General features: G+C 43.0%; 2 protein-coding genes across 2 annotated transcripts in view; one reads left to right on the top strand and one right to left on the bottom strand.

The window, feature by feature from the left end:
• Positions 1-10,000, bottom strand: part of anapc15 (anaphase promoting complex subunit 15) — a 19,046-nt gene that overhangs the window by 7,346 nt on the left and 1,700 nt on the right. The window lies entirely within an intron of this gene.
• Positions 2,933-10,000, top strand: part of inppl1a (inositol polyphosphate phosphatase-like 1a) — a 20,264-nt gene continuing 13,196 nt past the window's right edge. Inside the window, exons 1-6 of the mRNA XM_079271227.1 lie at positions 2,933-3,385; positions 6,974-7,037; positions 7,658-7,805; positions 7,887-7,968; positions 8,982-9,128; positions 9,529-9,619. Coding sequence (XP_079127353.1) covers positions 3,201-3,385; positions 6,974-7,037; positions 7,658-7,805; positions 7,887-7,968; positions 8,982-9,128; positions 9,529-9,619 — 717 coding nt within the window. The 5' untranslated portion in view covers positions 2,933-3,200. The remainder of the gene's footprint in view (positions 3,386-6,973; positions 7,038-7,657; positions 7,806-7,886; positions 7,969-8,981; positions 9,129-9,528; positions 9,620-10,000) is intronic.

The following is a 10,000-nucleotide window of genomic DNA, read 5'->3' as shown; positions in this document are numbered from 1 at the left end:
CTAAAGGGAGAAAATGAGAGAAAGACTAAGGGTGTGTTAGTGTCTTTCTTCCTCCCCCTATGTTTAAGTGTGTTTTAGCGTCACATAGTCTCTATATATATGTGTGTGTGTGTGTGTGTGTGTGTGTGTATGTGTGTGAGAGACTGTGAGGGGCATGAGTTTACATATGTGTGCGTCAGTGCCACGTCTGAATGTGCTCTATCAGGCCTTTGAATAAGTCTTGTGCTTGGCTACCAGACATGGCCAGAGAGGACCTTAGCTGGTCAAAGATATGTCTGAGATACATATTTATCAACGTTTGTGCACTCTGCAATTTTATAATCAAGGTCTGAGATAATGAATCAAGTACAATGAAAAGACATAACAGATGCAGTCAACAGTGTCTTTGAAAATGTGGCCTTCCCTTCTGACAAATATCAGTCGTGTCAAAGTTATGCTCCATTTTCTGAGGCTTATAATAATGTTAATAAGGTCAGCTGTGCTGTCTCTTTTCTCTGCATGGACTGTATGCACACATCTGCTAAACAAAGAGAGGCGTGGATTTGCATGAGACTATCTCATTGCCGAAGTTTGTTGTTGCCGGAGCCATAATTGATCCAACTCAAACATGGGCATAACTGCTCCAACATTTTCCGTGATGGGATCATACTGAAACAACATTCAAATGGGGTTTAAATATTCGAAGATGTTTCCACAAACAACATCAATTTAACAGAATCCCATTAGTTCACACAATGAGGTTAACATCAGCTTAAACATCTTTTCACACTCTGAAGGTTGGTCTTCAGACATGCAAAGATGCTGACTGCAAACGTTACTCATAACAAGAGTAATTTACACACGACATGAACAGCGCAATCGTGTTGATTTGGTCATGGAATGGCAAACATATTGTGCATTTATTGAACATTACATAGGTTTGTAGCTTTCTGGGTGATGGATTGTTATAGCTGATGTGAGGCATCCATGCTAGTTTGTTGTCAGATACTTACATAATATTTAGCGCATATGTAATAACTGGATATGTAAGATATGACCGAAAAATGTGAATTATCAGTTATTAATACCGTTGATATTGCTATGAACAATCGGTCAGAACCAGGGGAAATGGAATTTCTATTTGACACAATGTGCAAAAACTAACATCCTGACTTTATAAAGAAGAAGTAAAGCTGAGCCTGAAAAGCTGACTCTGAGATGTCCACACAGAGTAGTTTGACCTCAAGTGGCCTCAAGTGACTCTCTCACGGGTTATGTATACGTAACGACAAGGCCTGTTTTCTGGCCTGACCCCCAGGCACAACTTTAAGAAAGTTGTGTTTTGGGGTTAAAAATGAGCAGCGCCTCACCAGGATCTCAGCATGGCCACAAACTTTAACTTGTGTTTCACAGTTACAAGACAATTATGGTAAGATGAGAAAAGCAACTAAATGTACAAAAGGATTTATTTGTAAGATGAATTGTAGTAGTTGTAAAAGTAGTTTTATTACAATGTCCCATTTTTCGACAGAACTTTAAAATCCCTGCATGCAGACATATTGGTAAGCCACATACTTTTACAGTCTTTTACAGTCAACTCACACACACACACACACACACACACACACACACACACACACACACACACAGACACACAGGCACACACGGGCATACATAGTGTGATGACATCGTCAGAAATAGAATTGGGATGGCTGTCGTCCACGTGGCTATTAATACTCAGCTTTTCTGAGGTCATTGGCAACAAAGACACACACACACACACACACACACACAGAAACACACACACTACCCTGTCCAACTTTCACCCTCTCTCCTAAATCAGCTTTGTTGCTTTGTATGTGAGTGTGTGTGAGTGACATTTTAGGAGTCAGACTTTTTGTGGGCAACTAAAAAGGAAAATACATCATGAGCAAAATCTCTAAATGTTGCATTGGCTGTTTTCTGTGTTTTGCCAGTCTGACCCCTGAGTAGGGTGTGTGTGGTCTGGAAAAGAAACGGTTTGTATCACTGGATTCTTGTATTTTGATAAATTACAGCAGTTTGACCTCTTCAGTGGCTGCAGGTCCACTGGTATTCTAAGAGGAAAGCCAAGCTGAACTTTATTTCCCCTCTTCAGGTGAGAAAGAAGTACTTGCATCCTTTAATTAAGTTAAACTGATGATACCACTTTGTAAAAACATTCACGTACAAGTGTAAGGTAGTTAAAATGTTACATATGAGTAGAAGTATTATGAGAAAATTAAACTTAACGTTTAAAAAATAAAGGTACTCATAATAAGCAATGCCTCCTCTCAAAGTGTTATACTATTATTTATTATACTTAAGTAGTATTAATAATATTAATTATTATAGATCCATTTATGTGTATAAGGCATTTTAATGTTGATAGTGGTGAAGGTGACACTTTTTCTTGCCACTAACTTCTTTATACACTGTTGGGTAGTTCAGTCGATCAAAAATATTGCATTGTATTTAAATTGTTGATCAGTTCAATGAAGTGCAGTAATATTTACAATATAGAATGTAGAAGTATAAATCTGCATAAAAGTATCTCATAACTGTACAGTTGATGAGTAAATGTAGAAACTTTCCAACACTGCCCTTCTTCACCAGGTCATTCCTTTACTTCTCTTTCTCCCTTCCCTCCTTTCCATATTCATCCCAGTGTGCCTTTATTCCTCCATCCATCCTTTCCAGAGATATCTGTCAGGCTGGCTAAGACATACACCTAACCGCAAACAAAGCGTGCATGACTTTGCTCATAAAATAAAGTGTCGCAGTATAAATTCGTCAACAGCCTGTTTTATTTTGGAAATCTCACCGGAAGTGCTATATGTTTGTAATATATTACCGGTGACGCGGGTCGCCCCCGCTGTCGCTCCCCGGTCTCCAGTGTGGATTTACATACCCTGATTTCCGTCGGACTGGGAAACGAAAGAGGAGGAGGCGAGTCTTTCAGGAACTGAGGCAACAGCCGCAAACAGTGTAATTTGACAAATGTACAACTTGTAGCCCCTGTCGTCGGGTCTTTCGCGCCTCCCAAAACCTTTTTTCTCGGACTAACGTTTACGCTACTTTTCCTGCGCTTCTTTTGACTCACTGGACTAACGTTTCTAGTCTGGAGAAGAAGGGCTTGGGAGGTTTTTTCGGAGAAGTCTGGAAGCAGCTCGAGCTGAACCCGGTTTTGAAGGGCTGTGGTCATGGCCGGGGGTGGTGGTGGGGTTGTTGGTGGGGTTTCACCGCTGGGGCCCGCACCGCCGACGTGGTATCACCGGGACCTGAGTCGAGCCGCGGCCGAGGAGCTGCTGGCCCGGGCCGGGAGAGACGGCAGCTTCCTGGTGCGGGACAGCGAGAGTGTCGCCGGGGCGTACGCTTTGTGTGTACTGTAAGTAACTTTATTCAGAAAAGAGACGCGTGTAGGGACTCTTAACGTCTGTGTTGGGGCCTCGTTTGGCCTCCTGTACCGGGGGGGGGGAAGTTAGCAGCTCTGCCAACGTTCTAATTCAAAAGGTATTTTAAGTTAGCATTCAGCCAAACACATTTGTTTACTTTCTCACTGAAGTCTGGCAAAGGAGAGACTGTCTGTCTGTCTGTCTGTCTAGCAGTGAGACTCCAGCATGGCACACACTACTTAGGGCTGGCCTTGTCTGACTGATGTGGTCTGGCCTGCAGCGCCGTTTTTTTTTTTTACAGGGCACTGAAACTGGATGGTAGTTGGAGGTAAATATAAGCTATCATCTGTAGGGCCTGGTGAAGTTTTAAGTTTTAATTTAAGGGCTCATGTAAGATCAGTGCAAGCAGTGAAGCAGCTGGCTTTAGCTGAGTATTTACACATATACTATCTTCTCACACAGTGTATTATAAAATCACTATTACCTGTATGTCAGGGTTTTTGTTAAATTAAGTGATGAAACGCCCAGCTTCATTTAGGGATATTTTGCCATCAACCAACTATTATGTTCAGCAAGCAACATACAGAACCAGAGCAGTGGATCAAGCTTCACTACACAGACAAAACTGCCACTGTGTACACTTTGACAATGACTAAGGCAAGTCAAATGGACTGTGGAAAAGGGATGTTTAACTTATAAATGGCCAAAATGACTCGCATAACCCAAGTTAAACAGGTACAAAGACCGCTGACTGACTGACTGTGCAGATGCAGGACATAGAAGCCCGATGCCATGTGACATGGTGCTCTGACATTGACTCAACCTACATCCCCTATCTGATAGTTCACCCCATGCTGAGTCCATTGTGTGGTTTGTAAACATGCACACCGGCAGCAGTGCACGTCGTATGTCTTAACTATATATAATTTTGCAATTTATGACACTATTACATAGTTCGTTATACTGCAGTCTGACCTCACCGTACAGTAGGATCAATCTCATGTAAACACATTACTCCTATAAGAACCCAGAATAAATAAGCCTTTATCAGAATAATGTTATTGATTGTGCCAAATATCCATTTTTCATCCTCTGCTGGATCCGTAGTAATTCATCAGGTCACTCTATGACCAACAACATTCCTCACATCCATGCATCATCCGTTTCCGGATTTACTCCCGCCTCCACCTCTCCCTTCCTCTCCCCTCTCACATCAAGCTTCCTTCTTGATACCTAAAGCTTGTTATGGACCAGCTTTTATCAAAACAATGTTACTGCATTTTACCAACAGGTTTAGCTTCTACACACAAAATAACGAACAGTAAAATAACACGGTAAAAGTATTGCCCCTTCGTCACAGGTCATGTGGACCAGTGTTATTAGATCATTATGGCAGAAACAAGCTGTCTGTCTTCATAAAGGATATCTTTGAGAATACGGATGACTCAGTACCAGCCCCTGAAGCCGTAGAGGGAAAAAAAAAATATATATATATATATATATGTGTATATATATATGTGTATATATATACTCCCATATTTACAGCACTTTTTACAGTTCTTCCTTTCGGTCCTTGCTTACATTTTTTTGCGTGATCCCATATTAAATGTGAGGAAGGATTGCGATAGTGTAAAAACCTATTGTGATCCAAATGTGGAGATCCTTTACGCATCCTCATCTTCGCTGTTAAGTAGCGTAAGAATTATGAAGTAAATCTCCAACAGGGCTGAGTGGGGAGTCAGTGGGGCAGTCTTTATCCTCTGGACGTCTATTGTTGACAACACACACACACAAACACATTGTATGCTTTGCATCTGTGTCTATCACATAATGAACCTCTCCCCCTTATAGCTTTGCTGCTACTGAAACAATAGTATTTACTCTACAAAACCTCAGCTGCCAACAGGAAAACAAACACACACACACAAACACTCTACTGTACACTGCCAGGGACTCCTGTGCATAGATTCTGTGCCTCCTGGACCCACAATGCGTTGTGTTTTATAATATGACAGGATTAAATGTGTGGGATATGGTTTACAGAGGCCAGGGTGGACAAAAGGAGCAGTTCATCTCACTGACTGTGTTTACTGCTGGCCCTTGAAAGGCAGGAGCAACTATCTATCAAGTGTGTACTGTTAGTGTGAGCAAACTGCTGGAGGCATGATGAAATATGGAACTATTATCACCAACTATCTCATAAATGTGATGACAGTGTCCCTGATAGTTTTGCTGGCTAAGTCCCAAATCATTGAACTCTGATGCTGTGGGTTCAAATCTGTGCCAGGGCCCGAATCCCCCCCCCCCCCCCCCTCTCTATCTCTCTGTGTGTGCTGGCAGATAAAGGCATGTATACCAGAAACAGAAACACACAAATCTGAGCATCTACAGCAGGAATTGATGATAGTCAGCCTGTAAAAACACAATTGTCGTCGGTAAGGAAACGCAGGGTTATTCCACGTCACTGTGTCGGTCAGAGAAGGCTATGTGAAATATCAGCAATTAAAAAAGTTCAATTAAAAGTCTAAAATAAACTGGCCTTGCCTCTCTTCAGTAGTACATTTGAATCCAGTTCATGTTTTAGTTGTGGAACACTGACCTGGAAAGACCGGAAAAACCGCTGAGGGGTCAGAGCAAGAAGAATTCATGTCATGGATTTATCCTTCCCTCAATTTATACAGTGTACACACTCACACACACACACACACACACACTCTCTCACTCGTAATGTAAATAAGCACAGTAGAAGCGCTGCAGCAGGAAAAGTATTACTTCAGTGTTTTGCATAGGCTGCCGGGCTTACGCCCACGTATCTAAACAGACGCACAACCATAACACACGCATACAGTGTATATACACCCACACGCACACACCAACAGACATGAACCACAACATCTGCCTGGCAAATTGAACATTTTGTGTTCCGGGCCACTGAGCAGGCATGACGTGCGGCCATGAAAATCATTAAACTCTCCAGCTCGTGGCTGCAGGCGTTGTAGTCACGGCTGTGCGATAGTGATGTCAGAGCATCGAACTGCAATCGGTGAAAAGAAGGAAAAAAAAAAAAGCTTGTTATTCAATAAAGAACGTAATTCTGACTCTGACATTTGATACACAGTTGTGGACTGAAAGAAACGCATTCAAAAAAGAACTTGGATCATTTTCTTTTGATCTGTATCCTTCCTATCTCACAAATTATAATGTTTTGTTTCTTTATTTTGTATCATCAGTATAACTATAGTACATACCGGTAGTTTAAAAGCTAGGCTGATCTGCTGTACTGTATCATGTAAGGATAAAGCCAGCTCACAACTGTGACGGACAGCAACAGGTTGAGGCTCTCTACACTGTTTAAACCCCCTTCACTCTCATACGCACACACACACACACACACACAGTATTCACTGAGGTCAAGTCCAAGACAGTATGTACGCATGTCAGAGCTTGAGATGTTGTTTTATTAAACCGCAGTCTCAAAGTTGTCTCCTCTTTTTCTCTCACTTCTGTCTGTTTTTCATTCACTCCATTTCCTCCAACGTTTTGACCTTCTTCTTCCTCCTCTGGTGTTTCTTTCTCTGTAGGTTTCAGAAGCACGTCCACACATACAGAATCCTCCCAGACGACGAAGGATTTCTCGCTGTACAGGTACAGAAAAGACACGCACACACACACACGCTCTCACTCACTCACTCCACTGAGGTCAAGTGTGTGTGCATGTGTGCAGCAAAAACTGTATTTGCTTCAGTAGCAGCTGGCAGGCAGAGATGCTTTTGTTGGCTCTGAGCGCTCACTCACACTCTCTCACACACACACACACCAACAGCAGCCTCTTTGTGCGTTGTGCCCAACAGCTGTGAAGTCCCCACCAGCACTACCACCAGCCACACACACACACACATACACACTTCAGACTATCCGTGTGGCCACATCATGTATGATTTTGGGGTCTCAGCTGTGCCATTGAAGATCCTCTAAAAGTCTTAATTTTGCATCCTGGAACTGAGTATGTTTTGGAGCAATGTTTACTGAAACAGTTCTTCCTGGTTTGAATTATATTTAGACCACTGGATCATATTTGCTTCCACAACGTTAAATGTGGAACAATAGGGGCCCACCAGAGATTTCAATAACATGACCACTTGTAGCCAAGGAGGTTGGATGCTATTGTTCTGTTCGTACCATGTCGAAAATAACAGTCCTTCTCTTCCTCTCTGTCTCTCTTGGCGTGTCCCTCCTCGGATGTCCTCCCCCCTCTCTCCTCTCAGACGTCTCAGGGCGTGCAGCCTAAGCGGTTTAAGACGCTACCAGAGTTGGTGTCGTTGTACCTTGCGCCCAGCCAGGGTCTGGTCACCACCCTGCTTTACGCCGTGGACAGAGAGGAAGCAGCCGTCAGTGACGACAGGGACTATTCAGGTAGCGCCATGCAAGCACACACGCATTGCATTTCACTTGCGCATCGTGTTTGTCACATGATAACTCTCCCTTGATTGGTAGATGGGGAGGATGAGAAGCCACCCCTGCCCCCTCGCTCTGCCTCCACCTACACTCCCCCTGGACCAGACACACCGACAGAAAGGTACAACGTTTACATGAGGACACGCTGAGAATCAAATCACAAACCACTTGCTTCTTAACAATATGTTTACCATGTAGTACACACACACACACAGGAAGGATGTTGCTTCACTGTGAATGCAATTATGTCAACTCCGCTCACAAAAATAGGAAGCAGTGGTATCACAGATTTTATGAACAAGCACTCTCTCACACTCACACATGTTGATTAGCAGACACACACACACACACACACATTAATAACCTCCGCTCTACCGTGTGCCCCCGTCTGCTTGCACAAAGAAGGAAAACCACATCCTGTGTAAAATCACGTTGGTCACAGATGATGCACAGCTTTGACGAAGTGTTTGTGTGTGTCGCTCAGGTCTGTGATTATTCACCAACAAAGATTAGCGCCCTCACTCAGACTACAGTGAAGCGAGTTAGGTGGCTGAATCATTCTGATGCAGTTAAAAGTGTTTACGAGATGTAGCTGACTAACCACAGGTAGAAGCAGAAAGTAGTGTGTTTTAAAGAACTTTGTCACAGTTTCATTTGTAGGGGAAATCAATGAAGCTTCATCCTCCGTCCAGTCACGGTGGTCCTCATTTGCCATGTTGTCATGGAAAGACACGTAAAATGCTTTCCTCGTACAATTCATTCAATTCTCCAAAATGAGTGCAAAAGACATCTTAGATCAGAGAGCGTGAAGGAACAAGGCGTCACCTTTTCCATTGCTAGTTTGCAGACATCGCATGTTAAAAATAAGGTGCAAGAAAATGTACTTAGTTCACTCGGAGCCCACAGTCTGGACTATATCAAAGGACGTAAGTCAACTCTCTGTATAAGAGGAAATGTGTGATTCAAAAAGCCCTGACTGCACAGCGCTCACAGACTCTCACGCACATACACAGATATGGCGACTATGAAGTCTATGACAGCTCTCTGTTTTCTGATACAAGGGATGTAATTTACCTGTAATTTTGACACTCATTGTTTTAAGTATCAGCTGAAAGTGTAATGTTTATGTTGTAGTGCTCCAGCAGCTAATGGCCTCAGCACCATCTCCCACGAGTACCTGAAGGGCAGCTATGCTCTGGACCTCGAGGCCGTCAAACAGGGAGCCGGCTCCCTGCCTCACCTCAACAAGACACTCGTGGCCTCCTGCAAACACCTAAATGGGTAAGAAGGACACCCCAGGACATCTGTAGACAACACGTATTCCACCGACACATACTCTCTTGTCCACGCATGCCCTACACACAAAGCCATTCTTTATATAGTGTATGTGCTCGTCACGAAATCATAGAAATGTGCAGCCCGCACAGCCGCCTCTTGTTTTGGTCACAGTGACACATGTTGCATGTTCAAACATTGTGATAAGCCACATAAAATAGACTTCAACCATAAACAGGCGTGGATTATATACATGTAACAAATTCAACTCAATGATGTGGTGAATAATCACCTGTAACGTAGTGTGCAGCCCCAACACGCACACATACATCTAGTAACTATCTGGTTTCCTATAGATGTATCTAAATTATTTAAGGTGTAAATCTCTTTCTGTTTCCCCCAATAGGGAGGTGGATAAGGTTCTGTCAGGTCTGGAGATCTTGTCTAAAGTTTTTGATCAGCAGAGCGCTTTCATGGTCTCCAAGATGATCCAACAGGTAACGCGTCTGTGACTCTTCGTGTGTGTTTTTGTGTGTGTGTGCGCACGCTAAGTTACAATGTCATCCTGCTTCCTCCAACAACGGGACTGTGGCAGTTTCTAAGCCCTATTCTGTATTCCTTCATACAATATAATACTTATCTTAGTGTCACCACCAATCCGTGGGCAATACCCCGATTGTTTAATTCAAATATAAGTTCTCTGCATTTGTATCCAAGCTGTGTGACCTTTATTAACTTCCCCCAGACTGGCACCAAAATGTTCCGCCAACTTCCAGAACAGCCACTTCTCTGTTCTCTCGAAAAAATAAAAAAAATTTGTTTGTAAATTCCCGACCGGTATCGCTCACATTAAACGTGATGTGTGTCACACGGGAATG

Source organism: Melanostigma gelatinosum (assembly GCF_949748355.1).
Source record: "Melanostigma gelatinosum genome assembly, chromosome: 7".
NCBI lineage: Eukaryota > Metazoa > Chordata > Actinopteri > Perciformes > Zoarcidae > Melanostigma > Melanostigma gelatinosum.
This window is presented reverse-complemented; position numbering and strand designations above follow the sequence as displayed.